The sequence below is a fragment of the Sinocyclocheilus grahami genome, unplaced genomic scaffold (assembly GCF_001515645.1).
Source record: "Sinocyclocheilus grahami isolate Dianchi unplaced genomic scaffold, SAMN03320097.WGS_v1.1 scaffold66.1, whole genome shotgun sequence".
In the NCBI taxonomy this organism is placed as follows: Eukaryota; Metazoa; Chordata; class Actinopteri; order Cypriniformes; family Cyprinidae; genus Sinocyclocheilus; species Sinocyclocheilus grahami.
In genome coordinates, this window is record NW_015505245.1 from 1,570,073 (window position 1) to 1,588,774 (window position 18,702).

An 18,702-nucleotide genomic window follows, 5' to 3' on the forward strand; every position below is an offset into this window, starting at 1 on the left:
GCAAGCACTATATAGGATAAATCACTATACAGGATTTACCCTATTATACTTTATCGATACAAATTGATAGGTGAAACAACAAACAGCCACCCACAAATAGTCTATAAACAAAGCATCAGGCTGTCTTTGAGTTCACATGAACAATGGTTAAAGTTACTCGTCGTCAGGCTTCAGAAGAATGCAATAATTCCTCCGTTCAATTAGGCCTAAGACATCAAGAGTCACGCAGACCTATAACAACCCAGCCACAACACATAACTGCGAATAACATGCCTTACCTTAACACAGAATCGACCACAGAGTCCAGCGTTTATATTTTTCTACGAATCTTTGAGTTAAGATGTACTAAACATGAGTGGAATTTGCACCGCAGCGCCCCCACACCTTGATGCTCATGACAAGAATAGCATGTATAGTTATCTTTATTGAAGTGAATTAGGTTTAAATCGCCGTCATGCATGAATGAATGATATTTTTGCAATTTTACACATAATAATCCACGATGATCACATTACACAAAACTGAAATTGCACGTCAAAATAACACATTGTCAATATTTTTTGAGACCCCCCAAAATTTCACAAATCACGTTTTCAGGGGAGCCCATGTCTTATTAAGGGGAGCCGAGCTCCCCCTAGCTCCCCCGTAGTTCGCACCCTGACTGCAGGGCATTTTTAGACAGATGTCCCATGTTTAGTGTGTAGGGAGCAGTCAACACTGTGTATGGACCCTGTTAATCTAACAAGATTACCTGTCGACAGGAGAGGAAAAACCACTGGCACTTCCTGACTGGGCCCTCTCTGTGGTTTGGGACACAGCAATGCTCTGTGGGAGGCAAAGGAAAACAATTAGCAATGTAAATTGTGACTCAAATGAGTTAAACCTCATTCAAATTAATATTTTATTTTATCATATAAAACAGTAAGGGCTGCTTGTCTGTTATAATTTTTGTAGTCAAAAGGAGTCTGAAATCTTGCATTTCCTTTAACCATTCACTTATGCTCACCAAACTTGCATTTGTTTGATCAAAAATACTGTAAAAACAATAATATTGTGAAATATTATTACAATTTAAATACTATTTGTTTTCTATATTAATATATTTTAAGTTGCAATTCATTCCTGTGATGGCAAAGATAAATTTATAGCATCATTACTCCAGTCTTCAGTGTCACATGATACTTCAGAAATCATTCTAATCTACTGATTTGCTACTCAAATAGCATTTCTTCTTATTATCAATGTTATAAACAGTTGTGCTGCTTAATATTTTTGTGACAATTTTTTTCAGGATTTTTTGATGAATCAAAAGTTCAAAACAAAAGCATTTATTTCATATAGAAATCTTTTGTAATATTATAAATGCTTTTACTGTTGCTTTTGGGTCAAACTTTGAATTGTTAGTGTTGGTTGGATAATACATCAAACAGTCATTAGTATCCATCATTTTAAGCATCTCATGCCCACTGGTAACCTACCGATGGGAAACGGAGAGCTGGGATCGCTGCAGCTGGAGTGGGTGGGGCTTCAGTGGGTGGAGCTTCAATGGGTGGGGTTTCCACATAAGGAGCTCCACTGGTTGGTTGTGGAGCTGTGGAGGCTTGGTTTGCCACAGGAACTCGAGCTTCTGAAGGATCCTGAAGCCCAGAGGAGCTGAGATATCCATCCGTCTCACAGTCAGCTGCAATGGTAACCATAATTCAACCATACAAGAGGAACAAAGAGGAAAGTAGTTTGTTAGTGTGCAGCTTACCATAGAGATGTCATGCATGCCCTAGCAAGGCATACAGGATTAGTTGCATAAACATAGTCACTATGTTAAGACTAGTTTGACCAGCTAACAGTTAGGTAAGGGCAGGGCTGTATGTTAACTTTTTTTAGGTTGAAGGTTTTCTAGCACAGGCCAAAAAGTAGTAGCACAAGTATAAAATGTCTGTTATCATGTCTGAAAACAAACACAAGCAATGGAGTTCATCACTTAAACAGGCACTGATGTTCCATACAGAGCACAAAAAATACAAACCATCACAAAAATTGTTTTTAGACAGTTTTCTTAATTTGCTAAAAATGGAAGAGTGAAGAAACATAACACCTCTTACACCTTAACAAAATATAAAATAAAAAAGAATGGCAGACATTTAGGCCAAAGTGAGCAAAGATAAAAATCTTTGTCATTATTTTATCTTTGTTATTAGAAAATAAATGATAAGACTGATAAGTTCATCAGTCAAGAGCAGTGAGTGATTTTTTTTTGGTGTTTTGTTGTTTTATTAACATTAAAAGAATAGTTCTGTCTTTCAATTCTGTCATAGTGTTTCATTTTTATACCATCATGTCCTCATACTGTTTTAAACCTGAATTAGTTGACTTCGTCTGTTGAACATAAAAGTTATTTTTGAAGAATGTGGGTAACCAAGCAGTTGCTGGTCCACAGTGACTTCCATGGTATTTTTTTCCTACTATAAAAGTCAATGTGAACCAGCTACTGTTTGGTTACTCACATTCTTCAAAGTATCTTCTTTTGTGTTCAGCACAAGAAAGAAATGAATACAGGTTTGGGACAAAATGTGAGTGAGTAAATAATGACAGAAATTAAATTTTTGGGGTGAACTATCCCTTTAATGACAGTCAGCAGCATGTTTAGTAGCTACTGTCCCTTTAAGAGCTGCACGGGTTTCTCTCAACTGTTTACTTTCATTTTAGACATAACCTACTGTGTTAATGTTATATGTAAACCTTGTGTGTTTTTAACAGTATTAGACACAAAATCAATCACACACGAAAGACCACTTTGTCCAATAATCAGGCGCTTTTTGACAGGCTCTCAGTGTGAGTTAGAGCTGTAGTCAAGTCCAGCTTTGTCGAGTCAAAGACTAGGACTAGTCGAGACCGAGTCAAGACCGAGTCCAAAGAGGTTTGAGTCTAAGTCAAGACTGAGTCCAAATGAGAGAGAAAAAAGGATCCTCTTCAAGACCACATACTTAACTATTGATAATGTATGTGAAGGGAGAGACAGCATATCTCCTATTCTATTTTTAAAGTTAGCATTTTCCAAGATCTCCTATTGCACCTTTAAATGTTTAACCGGTATTGCTTTAAAGCAGATGCAAATAATGTCGTTTTGAGACTGCGCATATGTGCAGTGTCTCGCGAGAGTAACTCTACCGCTGAGCTAACACTGATGTGAATGCATGTGGCGTTATATTGAGACGGAGGGAGGCGCCAGAACTGCAGCTGATAGAATGTGCGCTGTAGCACGATACAACAATATTTCTTCAAAAGCAGATCGTGGAGACATTTTAATCGTCCATGATCAATAATCATCATATCGCACACCCCTAAACAATCAAGTACAATCAATCTCACACACACAAACAAGCACAACAAAATCACTTCACACTATTAAGCGGCTGTGTTATGAACATGCAAAACTGTATTGCATGTGTGCTACAGTGGTAAATTTATTCATTTATTCAGACATGTCGCACTGTACAGCCCTGGGTAAGGGGTAATCAGTCTTACCAATGTACCTTTTTGTAACTGACTTTAAAAAGTTATGACCAGTCTTAAAAAAATAGATGAATAATTTTTAAAACTAGTCTAAGCAGTTTATGCAACTGCCCACAGGTTATACAATGACTTTCATGGAGGTTGACTATTTTAAAGGAATTTCAGATAAACTAGACCGTCTCTTTTCTACAGGACCTTAAGGGCACTAAAGGTTTTGTAATATACACTACTCTTCAAAAGTTTAATGTCAGTAAGACTCTTATGCTCACCTAAACTGCATTTATTTGATAAAAAATAAAAAAACATACTGTGAAAACTGCAATATTGTGAAATATTACTACAATTTAAATGATTTTTTATTATTTTAATTACATTTATTAACCAATACTGATTTGGTGCTGAGGAAACATTTATTATTATTATTAATGTTGAAAACAGTTGTGCCACTTAATATTTTTGTGGAAACCATTTTTTCCCCAGGACTTTTTGATGATGTTCAAAACAGCATTTATCTTAAATAGAAATCTTTTATAATATACATTTCTTTACTGTCACTTTTGATCAATTTAATGCATCCTTGCTGAATAAAAGTATTCATTCTTTAAAAGAAAATCTTACTGATCCCAAACATTTGAATGGTAGTGTTTTTATGTAAATCTAAAATAAAATGATTGGAGCCAGATTGTGTGTACTGGATCAAATAAAATCCAGACTAAAAAATATGTATGAAATGGAAACGACTGACAAACAAATTGCCCATTATTTTTTATTCTTTGAATTCAAGGCAGTCAAATGCTGTTTCAAATCATTCTGGCCAGATTTAAAAGACATCTAAAGATGTTGTTTAGTTGTTTTAAACTAATTTACCCATATAAACTGCCATGTAAGTTAGTAAACATTCTGTACAAGCAAATGGTTGACTGTATGACTGTATGCCGACATACTGTACAATGTAGCAACTGTTTATCCACTAACAAGTAAATCATGTTGGTTTTAAATGTAATTTGGTCATGAGAAACCTGTTTGAAGTTTTGGTTGGCCAGAAGAGACATATGGATCAATATTCCTGGAACAACATTCCAATCAACCAATCAGGGATAAGCTTACAGCTACTGTCACGTTTAGGCTTACAACCAGGATTAGGAGCTTTTACAAGGTTCAGTAATTACAGGAAAATATGCAGATGCATAAAAAATGCATATGCATTGATGAATTGTTCACAATAAGATCTATAACGTGAATGCAGAAAATAGAGAAGGCAGGGCTGTCCAGTCCTGCAACTGGAAGGCCACTTTCTTGCAGAGTTTAGCTCCAACTTGTCCCAACACACCTGTCTAGTAATCCTGAAGACCTTGATTAGCTGGTTCAGGTGTGTTTAATTGAGATTGGAGCTTAGCAGGATAGTGGCCCTCCAGGAGCAGGTTTCGACACCTCTGAGAAAGGGTGAATATCTATTTCATGCCGATTTTAATATATAGAAGAGTACACAAACTTACAGGTTGCTGATGAGTAGCTGGAGCGACGTATGTTGAAATGCTGCCGCTGGTCCGCGTCTGGCTCCTCGGGTTCGGTGGCAAAGCTGGCGTTGAAGCCAGAGTCCAGAGATTCGTTTGCAGGCAGGGAAATGGGACCTGACACTGTGACAGTGGGCGGAGCTTGAGTTGGGACTGAAATAGGCGTCTCTATAGAAGGCTTAGGAGCAGGTGGGTTAGAAACTGAAGGTTCGGCTTCAAGAATAGGTTCCTCCTCAATCACCTCCTCTTGTCGCCGCCTCTGCGCCTCTTCGGCCTGTCGGCGGAGCTTCTCTCGTTGCCGCTTGATGGCGGTAACTCGGTCACGGATGGCTTTAGCCACCAGTTTGTAGTCTGCCTCACAGACGAAGCCAAGAACAACCTGAAGGACATGGATTTGTTGTTATTTTTGCTGATCTATTCAGTAATGCCACGGAAATTACAATGGAAAAATGGAAATGAATCTCTATCAAATCAAGATTTTCGATCTCACCATCTCCTGAGCCACCTCTTCCGGGACGTCCTTGTAGAGTTCAAACAGGAACTCAATGGCGTTGTTGTCCTTATACTTGCCATGGAGCTTCTTGGTGTCATCCATTCGAAGCCAGAGTTTAAGGCCAGACTTCACCATGTCATCCTCCTCAGCCAATTCGACACGGACACCATTATTCTCCTGGAAGAAAGTGTGCTCTAACAGGTCCTGGATAGTGTACCTAACCGAGATAACGAGAAAACACATAAGATTGTATACTTCCTTCTGGGTTTTAAAAAAGGGCATTGAGGTTTGGCTGGTTCACATGAGCTAGTTAACTCCTAATGGTAGATGTTGTAACTACACCATCTGGCTGCAAAAAGCATCTTTTTCCACTAGAAGCCATTAAAAAATTAGCTCTGTTTTAAAAAAAAAAAAGTACAAGCCACATGCAAGTGACAAATATTAATTACGATCCTAAAATAGCTATTTTAAACTATTGTTTTTGATGAAGGCTGTTTACATGAGCTATTGCTTTTAATAAATGCTAATTATTTTCGCCAATTTACAACCAGATTTCCTTATTGCTTTGTGAAACATGCAACCGGGGAAAAAAAGTAAAATCTCAGCATAATAAGGTCTCACATCTTATGAGAGATGGACTGTCAGGCAAGCACTTTGAGATCTTAATGTGACTGAGAGTAAGAACATTCATCTACAAAAACTGGAGTTAATTAAATCAACACTATTAATCATCAGAATTACCTGCTGCTGGATGGAGTGAGTCATTAGTAGTGGCTATTGACCAAACGCTTTACATAATGGCTGGATGACATTAAATGGACTATTATCCTGGCAGAAATGTGTTATGTTGAATTGATGACAGGATTATGAGGATATTTTGGGTAGAAGAAAAGTGGTGTGACTGAGCGATTTCAAGTGGAGAACAGGTACTGATGGAAACTCTGTTACTTTTTTTGGTATAAAAGTGGAAAAAAGTCAAAAATCATCTCTGCAGGAAGTCCACAAAAAGTTACTCTATTCCAAAACCTAGTGATTTGCCTACAGAGTTAGCATGACATGTGGTCCTAAGAAAATAAGAGAAGTGCTAATAATTAATACACTTAAATTTATCTTAATATGTTTCAAGCAAATCATTGTAAATAAAAATACATTTAATCCAATATTTGCGTGTGCTACTGTGTGAATGTTTATGTTAGAGTACCATGCTGTTAGCTTACCAACTTGCTAATGCTAAACATTATTGTGAGACATGTGTTTTGCTATTTGTGTAGCTGCCAAAGTAGAGTGTTCTAAATTGGGCTTCCATGATGGTCATAAAGCTCCCTTAGAAGTGTGCGACCAAAAATAAACCCAAATATAAATATATACTGTATATTGTATTGTGTCTGTGAGATTAGCTGGGATTTTAAAAAGACGGGCAGCAATGTGTTAGTAACCCTAACTGTAACTCTCTCTCATTTTAACTAGTGACCCAAAGCCCTCTGACACCACAGAGGTCAAACAACACAGAGGAGAAAGTTTATGCCCTAGTAGTACCACTAGAAAATCTGAAGTGTTCATGTCGGCATCTTTGACACTGTTGATTCTGTAACCACATGTCACCTGATCAATGTAGGGCAGAACAGAAATATCAAAATAACCAAAATAACAAAACTAGGTAACAAAAATACTGGCGTGCAGGGCTTTCTGAGGAGTTGTTTAAATGTCAAAAGGACAAGAATCTGGGTATTGATGTTTTAATGTGCAAACAGTAAAAACCCGTCTGGCAGGTGTTAAAACATTACGACTGCTGGTGCACATACACACCTTTGCAGCTCTTTGGTTACAGATGTTCCTGTTTGTTGAACGACCTTGTAGACATTATAATTACCTTTCATCTTTGTTCATCCGGATGCATCCCTCAATGATCTCTTTCAGTTCAGGGACTTTCACTTTGTAAAAACTGTCTGGCTTCATACCCTGAAAAAAAGCAAGAGACATAGAGCAGGAGGGGGGTTTGGGGGAGAGGAAAGGGTAAAAGAAAGGAAAATTCCCGTTAGATAATAGAAATGTCATAGGTGTTAATTATTTTGATGGACAGCATGGGGGGGGGGGGCTGACTGACAGAGAAAAAAAAACATCCACCCATCTTCACACAAAACACAAGGTGCTGAAAAGTACAGTACTCTCCAAACTGTAAATACAACAAGTGTGAATGTAATGTTGTATTTACATAGTGATGGTATTTACATAGTGTTACATTTCTAGGGACTCAAATGAGGAAGTTACAGATCATTTTTACAGTATTTACAGATATTTAATTCTGTCACACAAAAGAGAACTGCATGGCATGTGCCTCATATTATGCCAATATTTGGTCCCCACAAACATAGTAAAATCAGAATAATATTCATTTAACACTGCTTCATATGTATAAATCTTAAAATATGACAAAAAAAAATCAAAAACATCTAATGAATCAATTTATATATTGTTGCAATAAACAGTCTGCACTCTCTTTTCTTGCTTAAGACACATTAAGAAGAATGCAAGAATGTATTTGAATTTTTTTTAACTTGAAATTAATTTTTAAAGAGAACCTAATAGAAAAGAAGCTATCAAAACCTACTGCAAACCTAATTGATGACATCACATGTACCATTAAATAAATAAATAATAGTACAAAAGATTCAAATTGTAAGTAAGGAGAAACCAGGCTCTTTAATGCAGAGTTCACACTGTCAAAAACATCTAATGAATCAATTTATATATTGTTGCAATAAACAGTCTGCACTCTCTTTTCTTGCTTAAGACACATTAAGAAGAATGCAAGAATGTATTTGAATTTTTTTTTAACTTGAAATTAAATTTTAAAGAGAACCTAATAGAAAAGAAGCTATCAAAACCTACTGCAAACCTAATTGATGACATCACATGTACCGTTAAATAAATAAATAATAGTACAAAAGATTCAAATTGTAAGTAAGGAGAAACCAGGCTCTTTAATGCAGAGTTCACACTGCACGCTTTTCAAAGATGTCGCATCACTGTTGGTTTCACACTGCAGGACTATCTGGGGTAGCATTCAGTTGCTGCTGTGTTCACACTGCACGACTATCTGGGGTAGCGTTCAGTTGCTGCTGTGTTCACACTGCACGACTATCTGGGGGAGCATTCAGTTGTTGCTGTGTTCACACTGCACGACTATCTGGGGGAGCATTCAGTTGTTGCTGTGTTCACACTGCACGACTATCTGGGGGAGCATTCAGTTGTTGCTGTGTTCACACTGCACGACTATCTGGGGGAGCATTCAGTTGTTGCTGTGTTCACACTGCACGACTATCTGGGGGAGCATTCAGTTGTTGCTGTGTTCACACTGCACGACTATCTGGGGGAGCATTCAGTTGTTGCTGTGTTCACACTGCACGACTATCTGGGGGAGCATTCAGTTGTTGCTGTGTTCACACTGCACGACTATCTGGGGGAGCATTCAGTTGTTGCTGTGTTCACACTGCACGACTATCTGGGGGAGCATTCAGTTGTTGCTGTGTTCACACTGCACGACTATCTGGGGGAGCATTCAGTTGTTGCTGTGTTCACACTGCACGACTATCTGGGGGAGCATTCAGTTGTTGCTGTGTTCACACTGCACGACTATCTGGGGGAGCATTCAGTTGTTGCTGTGTTCACACTGCACGACTATCTGGGGGAGCATTCAGTTGTTGCTGTGTTCACACTGCACGATGGAACGACGACAGGAGGTTACACACTGCATGACTTTATAATAGGAAGAATCGCCGACAGCTCTGTCTGGTGCAGGGTTGCCAGGTTTTCACTACAAAACCCTCCGGTTCTCCTGGTACAATTCACATTCCAGGGCCTAAATATCACGTTATTGGGGTCGCTTCAACCTGCTGACATAAAAAACAACCGGCGGCAATCGCGGATTTGGCAACACTGGTCCGCAAACTACGTTTCATATAACTCCTCCCCGAACTTCCCGCTGCCCTCTATCTTGGTCTTTCATTGGCTGTAGGTCATCGCCGATTGTGTTTTTCAGTCAGAACTCATTGCACACAGCGTGATTGTGAATCACAGACAGCTCCAGATATTTAGCATGCCAAATATTTCACGGGCGTCGGTGACGTGTCGGCGATTCCCTCAGATCGCGTCTTCGATAATTCACACTGCGTGATTGTCACTCGCGTGAACCAGCACCGATTTGCCTCCGATGTCGGGCATTTGTCGGCGATTTCGCAAAACCTGTCAGCGAGTGAAAAATCGGGCTAAAATCGTGCAGTGTGAAATCGGCATTAGAGATTGGCCATATAAAACTGTAAGCAAGTTTTTATACAGCACATATTAGTCAACAGAGCACATCACGCCAGATGTACGTTCAGTCCTCCTGGGTTAAAAAGAAGGATTGAACATTTATGTTATCAGTGTTATCCGTTGGCCATCTAATAACAGGGAACAGACACCATATTGTTGAAAAACATCGATCACACAAGATGTGCTTTGTGGAACATGGTTTGGTTGCCTGTTTCCACACTCAACTCGATTTTACAAGCCTTGTGAGGACATTTCCAAAAATGGGCATAATAAACACTCACAAACACACGTATAAAAATGACTACAAAGAACACTTTGATTAAGTCTATACTGGATTTTAAAGAAAAATAGCTAATAAAAGGACCGCACTGTACAGTCATTCTATAAAATCACTCTTCTCCTAGAAGGAACATTGCTTTTTTCATTTAGATGATAAGAAATCCAATTCTGTAATTCAAGGAAATGCTCTTTTCACAGTCCATCTCCTTTGTTAAGTGGAAAGCAAAATTAAATCAAGCTCTGAATCAGGCAGCTGAAACCGCACTGTAAAACAGATGAGGTGAAAACCACAAAATTGTGATGCTGAGGACATTTTGCAGCATCATACCCACTGATTCAAGGTAAATGCCCTCACCACAGTGATATAGAAAACTTGAGCACATAAAGTGTGTGAGTATATGTATGCCATAAATGGTTTCCAATCCATCACATCATCACTTAAAACAGCGTTCTTGGCCTGAAATCCTCTTGGAGGAAAGCTATGACGTAACTTCAGTATTCTTCCAGCCAGGCCCGCTGCCATATGCTCATTGCAAAAGGCATTATGGACAAGATCCATGCTGTTGTTGGACAGAACATTTTTGTGGCAACCTCAATGTTCTGAGCTGCCCAGAAAATACAGAGAGGAACTTGTTGACATGACCAGGACGCTTTGCTATTGCATGTTCAGATAATAGGCCCATTGAAAGGTTGAGATGGAAAGGAAAAGAGAAAATACAAAACAGAGGTGCAATTCAGCATAAAGGGGGTGGGGCGGCCTGAAGTTCTCGCCCCTGAAAACCGCTTCTGTCCGAGGCACTGGGCAAAACTGATCTCATAGGCTTTCAACAGGGGTTCAGGAGGTAGTTGAAAGGGATTAGTTGAATGATTTTTCACTGGTCAGGCGCCTCTTGATGACATTAGTCTTTTGAGGAGACCCCTTGAGACCATGAAGCAAAGAACCAAAGAACCAAATTCCCATTTATGTTTGTTTCACACACCGTTAATCAGCTCTTTTTCTACACCAGCATTAGGTCGCTCAGCCTGTTCAAGCTGGTCTGGTTTACTGCTTTTAGAGGGGTTTTGGGGTCATTTTTAGCTGGTCAGTCTGAGAGACCATCTAAGTGAGTTAAAGACCCGCCTGATCTGACTAGAGGCCAGCTAGACCAGTAAGGAACCACTTTAAACCAGCTAAAACCAGCAAGCCTTCACAGTCCTGTTATAAGAAATGAAAAGGAAAAAAAGTTTAATTTCTGCTCTGCATCTTCTCTCTGTTTCTTCTTCCTCGCCAATGGCTTGAGGAACGATCATTGCCTCACATTTACACAAGAAGCCCAACATTACATCCAGCTGAAAGTGCTGCAGCAGTTATGTGCTGGTGGCTTGAAACCAGATTTCATACAAAGTTTGCTGTCATTAATTAATCCAAATTCAAATAAATTTCGTTCGTTTCTAAACTTTCTGTAAGAAGTGAAAACCCTGAAAAAACTCAGTAATTGCACATCTTCTCTCAAATAGATTATCTGAATCAAAAGTCAATATGAACTACTATTTTCACCAAATACATGCAAGATCAAATTATCTGAGCAATGGTAAACACATTAACAACATTAATTGTTATTTTAATGTTAGCTCAATGAACTAACTGATAAAAATGGTTTTATTCATCTTAAAAAGTTACTTTAATTCAGTGTTAAGTCATGTTTGTTCATAATACATTTTTATAACTTTTTAATTAAACATTAACATTTCTAACTTTAATTGTTAAAATGTTGTAATGTAGAAATTTACATTAACCAAAATAAATAATACATGCTGTAAAGGTCTTGTTCATGGTTAGGTCACGTTAGTTACTGCATTAACCAACTGAATCTTTTTGTAATTCACTTTTGCCCATTAACTTCATATCTCTTACTGTGTCAGCAATTGTCTCACTTGAGCTTTTTGCCTATATAAACGTTTTGCCTATAGTAATTATATTGCCTATAGAAACATAACAAAAAACTCCATTAAGTCTTGTGAGCTATCAAAGAGCAACCGCTGAGCATTACGATTTCCTGCCAGGTCCAGTCGAAACACTTTTCATACTCTTAGTACGAAAACGTCACAGTAGATATGAACTGACCTTTTCCCTAAGGATTGCAGACAGATATGCCAACCTTTCTAGCTGTCAACATAAACATGCCACTTGTTTGTGTATAAAACTGGAAGCTTCACAAACAAACTGTGCTGAACTCCAAATCATTAATGTACTCATACCATATATAAGCATGACGATACCACCCAACATATGTGTCCGCAGAAACCAAGTGTTAAACTGGCAAAGTAGTTTACATCTAAATGTTCTCTCATCAGAACTGTGATTAGGTTGATTAGTTTTGATAGATCTTTGTTCATTTTACAGGCAAGTTTCATTATAAGGCTAATGCTCACAGTAAGCCAATAAATCGACCTGAAAGCGTTTGAATTCAGTGAAAAGGCAAAGTCAATTTTCTCTGCGTATCAGTTAAGTGACCACAGTCATCTTGCTGGCACGGACCTTGTGCTTGATGGAAAGGCTTTTCATCTCCACTGTGTGTTTAACAGGTAAGCAGCATGGGCTGAATTGGAAGATAAATATGGAAAATAGCAAGGTTACATGTTTCGGTAAATACATAGTGTGATTCAGTGTTAGCTGTATTTGAACATGAAAGCGGTGTTATTTTGTAAAAACAGGATTTTGTGGAAACAGTTTAAGCTGCCATGATGGTTCTTACAGTTAAAGGGATATTTCAACATTTGGACCCCAATGATTTCCATTTTATGGGCAAAAATAGTTAAAACAGTCTTCAAAATGTCTTACCTCCTGATTCAGGGTACTCATTTCATTAGTTTAGTACATTACATTACCTAGGAATCGAACCTGTAATTGGTGTTGCTAGCGCCATGTCTATCAGTTGAGCTAATGTGGCAAGACCACATGCTTCAGTGACATCAATGGCTCCGCAAAGACTAGCAGACATAATTAACGTCTGGTCCAGTCTTAATTCTCTCTGTCTGTTTCCCTCTGGTTCTGCATGTCACTCAATCTGCTGTGGATACACTGACGGTCATATATAGGCAAAAAAGACAAATCTTACATACTTTAACAATAACGTGCACCACTTTCATGGAAAAACAGTATATTCCATGTACATGGAATATAATGACATTTCATCAAAGTTTTATCTGTGTTTAAGCACAGGCAGATGAGGAGACAGTCTTCATAGTGATGTGTACATGGTCTAATTATAGCACGTCTGATATGCACTATCTTTGCCCTCCCAATAGCATGCACATTAGTAAGTTTGGTCCTAACGCCTCCGCAACCTCACGAAAATAAATCTGTCCCCATGGCAATGCAGGACCCAGATTCACGTCTAATTGTATTATACTTAATTAGCTGGAGCTGTGACAGCGACAGCATTGCATTACTGGAACAAATGAAATGTATTTTAGATAAACAGAATAACACAAACCAACCTAAAATTAAAAGAATAAAATCTCCTTATTTTTGAACTATAAAATTAGATGCAGGACAATTCATAAACACAACTCAATGACCATGTCTGTGTATATATATATATATACTGTATATACAGTCAAACCAAAAATTATTCAGACACCAGATATACTTTTTGATATTTTTTTACTAGTGGGTCCAGGTCATTATAATTAATTTATGTACGTGAGGATAGCAAAATAAAGTAAACTGTGACATTATACCCAAAAATTTTTCATACAGTGGACTACCAGTAAAATTCATAAAAATCTGGGACAAACAATTATTCAGACACTTTGACCTGACCATGTTTTGCTTATGTGTTTTTTTCTTTAATTGCTAATGCGCAATGTTTTTACACCACAGACTGAACAAAATGAATCATTGTTTGGAAATTTGGTTGACCTAAATTGGTATTATCTAATTGTGTACTTAAATTTAACATCTGACAGTTGACAGCTATTCAACCTAATTCATTACATACCTTTCTATCAAAGTTATCTGAAAATTATCAAGCTGAATTTGTTCTGACACAGTTTAACTCTGAGTTCTTGTCATATTTTATTACCATTTTCTAAACTGTGATAATGTGAGAAATGTTGAAGGTGTCTGAATACATTTTGGTCTGTCTATCTATCTATCTATCTATCTATCTATCTATCTATCTATCTATCTATCTATCTATCTATACCCAAACATTTTTCATACAGTGGACTACCAGTAAAATTCATAAAAATCTGGGACAAACAATTATTCAGACACTTTGACCTGACCATGTTTTGCTTATGTGTTTTTTTCTTTAATTGCTAATGCGCAATGTTTTTACACCACAGACTGAACAAAATGAATCATTGTTTGGAAATTGGTTGACCTAAATTGGTATTATCTAATTGTGTACTTAAATTTAACATCTGACAGTTGACAGCTATTCAACCTAATTCATTACATACCTTTCTATCAAAGTTATCTGAAAATTATCAAGCTGAATTTGTTCTGACACAGTTTAACTCTGAGTTCTTGTCATATTTTATTACCATTTTCTAAACTGTGATAATGTGAGAAATGTTGAAGGTGTCTGAATACATTTTGGTCTGTCTATCTATCTATCTATCTATCTATCTATCTATCTATCTATCTATCTATCTATCTATCTATCTATCTAATACACACACCAGGGGCGGATTTAGGGGCCCCAGGCAAAATACAGGAATGGGGCCCTATACAATTTCACACATTTACAACCTTGAGGTTCCTTTCACTGTTGCTCGCTGCTGCACGACTGTGTCCCATAGTTGTGTCTAACAAAAATTACTAAATGAAAATTATGAATATTGGGATGAAAATAAATTGAATTTGAACCAAGGTGTCAGGCTCTTTTCCTTTTTAACCATACAAAATTATTTTCAGCAGTTAGAAAGAATGACAGGTTAAGAACTAAGTAAGAGACTGTGTTGCCATGGTAATCCTAGAATACCAAGAAAAACCCGTGGCATAACAACAGAAGAATTTTAAGCGCAGGGGCCACGGTTCATAAAGTTGAGCTCGAGGGCCCACCCGCCCGGCCCTATCTGAAAAACAAACATGCCGAGATTGAGGATTGTGTTTGTTAGAGAACATGTTATGCACTTAAGACTCCGAATATTGAAGCTCAAACTCAATCCTCCACAAAATGTATGTGTTTTGTGATATTTGCATATCGCCCAAAACAAACGTCCACAAACAGAATTACATGGCTTAGAGGAGCCTGTTGTTTCCAATGCTCAGCGTCTGCATTTAAATGTTTTTCTGTTTTACATGCCTCGTCTCTCTGGGACGCCTCCAACCTGTGCTTTGAAAAACAGCTTTGAAAAGCTGCTGTTTGTCTTCCGAACTTCCTTTGCTCCAGGAACAATTGAACATTCCTTTTTCTGTCTCTTAAAAGCTTGTTTCATGCTTATGCAGATCATAAAACCCATCTGCAGTCTAAACAGAAAGCACAACTTTCTATAAACAACAGCATCTTTCTTGCGCTCATAAACACGCCGGGGTCAATCGCCTCCTCCACAGACCATGACCGCGGTATCACATACCCCACGCTCTCAGCCCCCAGTGACACAGAGGATGATTTTCATTAACCCAGGGAAATGCAAAAGCCCGTTGGGATCAAATATGATTGTGCCTTTGCGACAGATTCTCCAATCAGCTGATGCTCAGGCACATGGTTTGACCTTCTTTTGGGCTCCACTTTGCCCCACTGAACTCCTCTGCGTCCCTCCCATGCTTGCCAGGGGCCACTGCATTGTTTGTGTCCACACTCTTAGATCATGCATAGCTGATCCACTGTGTGAAGTGTGGAAATTAACAGTCGTAATCAGTGATTTATGACTGGCTCGAGTCGGTCATATGAATGGACATGCAAATGCAGATGTACAAGATACACATGCAAAATGCAGATATACATGATATACATACACAGAAAAAAAAATCACTGTCTAAAGGCCCGTTCACACCAAGGACGATAACTATAAAGATAATGATAAAGATATAGTTCTAAAAATCGTTCTCGATATTAAAGAATAGCGGAGTCCACACCACAGCTATAACGATAAAGGCACAGAGAAACGATATCATTGGAATCCCTTTCAGAACGACTTTTTCCAGCTGATGAACGATACAAACATTGACACCTAATCAGAATCCATTCTGCTATAACGAGCTTGAGAATTTAAAGTGGCAGACGAGCAAGCGCTTAGAGTGACGAGATCTCGTGGCATGAGATCTCGCGAGATCCTATGTGTCTCGCGAGATCTGACTGGTCTTGCGAGAACGTGACGATATCCTCTCACAGACCTTTCAGATATATTTGCATTACACTGGCTCGTTCACAAGTGGTGGTATGTGAGATATTTTATGTTCACATCAGGCAAGTGGCCGCATGATAAGGGGGAAAATTACGCAGTGTAGTCTTTATCCAGTCATAAAAACAGAATTCACAGTTTAACGCGGAATGTCACAGACGTTGTCAAATTTTGAATTAATTAATCAAAAGTAGGGCAAATCACGATATGGACTAGTATCTGTAAACATTAAGCCGCAAAAGGTGATTTAAATATGAATCCTGCATGTTCTGCATGTCTCTGTTAATGAATGGCACAGACGCGTGGTTTCATTTACTACACGCGTGACACTCGCGGTGATTTCAGCGTCTGCCGTCTCACTAAATGAGGACGTAAACACATGAGCAACATCTCCAGAACTGCTCTGAGAGTCACTTCATGAGCATTTTAGCGTTTGATTTGAGTAAAACTAGCGTCATATCTCATACATAGAACTGTAAAGGTATTCTCGGCAACCCGTCAAAATAAAAGTCAGTTTGATTTGAAGACATTGTGCCTATAACTATTTTTCGGCAGAATGTACATAACCTACTACTGCTACTACTAAAATGAAACGAATATAATTTTTTAAAGAATAATCATACAAAACATTTCTTCCATGTTTTGATGCTGCTAAAAATAACATTATTTTGTGTATTTGGTGTAATGAAATGTGTTTATGCGGTTTAAGGTTCAAAAAACACATTATTTTCCACATACTGTACATTATTGTTTCTGCTCTATGCTTCGCCTTTCTGAAACGCGTCGATTTTTACAAAGCTCATCGGTCTGAAAAAGCGAGGTAAAGAGAAAGGAAAACTTGAAATCGCATCATATGACCCCTTTAATAGTAAATCCCCTTTGTTTGCCAAAAAATCTTGTTTGCTTAATTTTCAATAATTAAAAGATAAATGATCAATTAAATTTATGTTTTATGCCTTCATATGATAACCAGAAAAATGTAAATACACAACAGAATTTCTAAGGGGAAAAAAATTCATAAGGCTACTTTAGTTGTTTTATGCATTCAAATAATTAGACATGCTAAAACACAGAATTTGGTAACAATTAATTAAATTAATTAATTAAAATAGATGTTTAATTTCATAAAGTACAAGGTGATTTCAAAATGCACCTAGTTTTTTGCATTTTGTGATTTTCAGTTGAATAAAAAACTATTTTTCCCCATATATTTCATCATTGAGGATTTCTTTAAAAAAGTCTAAAAATGTTGTCTCGTCTCGTTCTCGTGAACCCAGTCTCGTGTCTCATCTCGTCTCGTGGGATAAGTGTCTCGTCACACCCCTAATAACAGATTATATCGTCCGCTGGTGTGGACGCTAATATCGTTATCTTTGTACTTATCATCCTTGGTGTGGCTTAAATCTGTATTTATTTTTCCCTGTACCTAGCAAACCTATACAAACATCTATAAAATTGACTCGAAAATCAATATTTGCTTATTTTTCAACCTCAAATGTTTTTTTATTTTTATTTTTACCAAAAAAGTAACACAAATATTGTTATATTTATATTTAAAACAAGACAAAAAAATAAGTTTTTATTCACACGATGACATGTACTGTATTGTTCTTTTTTCTTTTCTTTTTAAGAAATTAATACTTTTATTCGGCAAGGACACATTAAATCGTCCAGTAACAGATAATATATAAAAAATATATAAAAACAAAAATGCTGCTATTTTGAGCTTTCTATTCATCAAAATATCTTGAAAAAGCGTCACAATTTCCACAAAAAAATTAAGCGACACAACTTTTTATGACACTGATAATATTAATAAAAATATTTAAGCACTGAATAACATGTGAGACTGAAGACTGGAGTAATGATTGCTAAAAATTAAGCTTTACCATCACATGAATAAATTACATTTTAAAATATATCAAAATAGAAAAGAGTTATTTTAAATTGTAATAATAATTCACAATTTTATACATTTTCCTGTATTTTTCATGAAATAAATGCAGCTTAGTTGATCATTGGAGGCTTCTTTAAAAAAACAGCATTTTGGAAAAATGCTACTGTCTCGCTTTGTCTATCATTATCGGTCAGTGTTCTGGAAAACGGAAATGTGCTCTCTGACCAACCATGTAATTTCTGCATACCAACTTCAAAGCCACAAAGTCTCTTCTCAACTGTATCAGGAACAGCAGGATGAAAGCTGATGTCAGGCACACAAACGACTGCAAGCATCTAATTCACGCTTTCCTTCCTCTTTCC

At 37.5% G+C, this 18,702-nt stretch overlaps 1 protein-coding gene across 2 annotated transcripts in view; it reads right to left on the bottom strand.

Annotated features, from left to right (window-relative positions):
* Positions 1-18,702, bottom strand: part of wnk4b (WNK lysine deficient protein kinase 4b) — a 59,098-nt gene that overhangs the window by 12,662 nt on the left and 27,734 nt on the right. For both annotated transcript variants that reach the window (XM_016271895.1, XM_016271896.1), the window contains exons 5-9: positions 7,388-7,476; positions 5,515-5,734; positions 5,007-5,403; positions 1,479-1,681; positions 752-825 (exon numbers count right to left, since the gene is read on the bottom strand). In XM_016271895.1, coding sequence (XP_016127381.1) covers positions 752-825; positions 1,479-1,681; positions 5,007-5,403; positions 5,515-5,734; positions 7,388-7,476 — 983 coding nt within the window. The remainder of the gene's footprint in view (positions 1-751; positions 826-1,478; positions 1,682-5,006; positions 5,404-5,514; positions 5,735-7,387; positions 7,477-18,702) is intronic.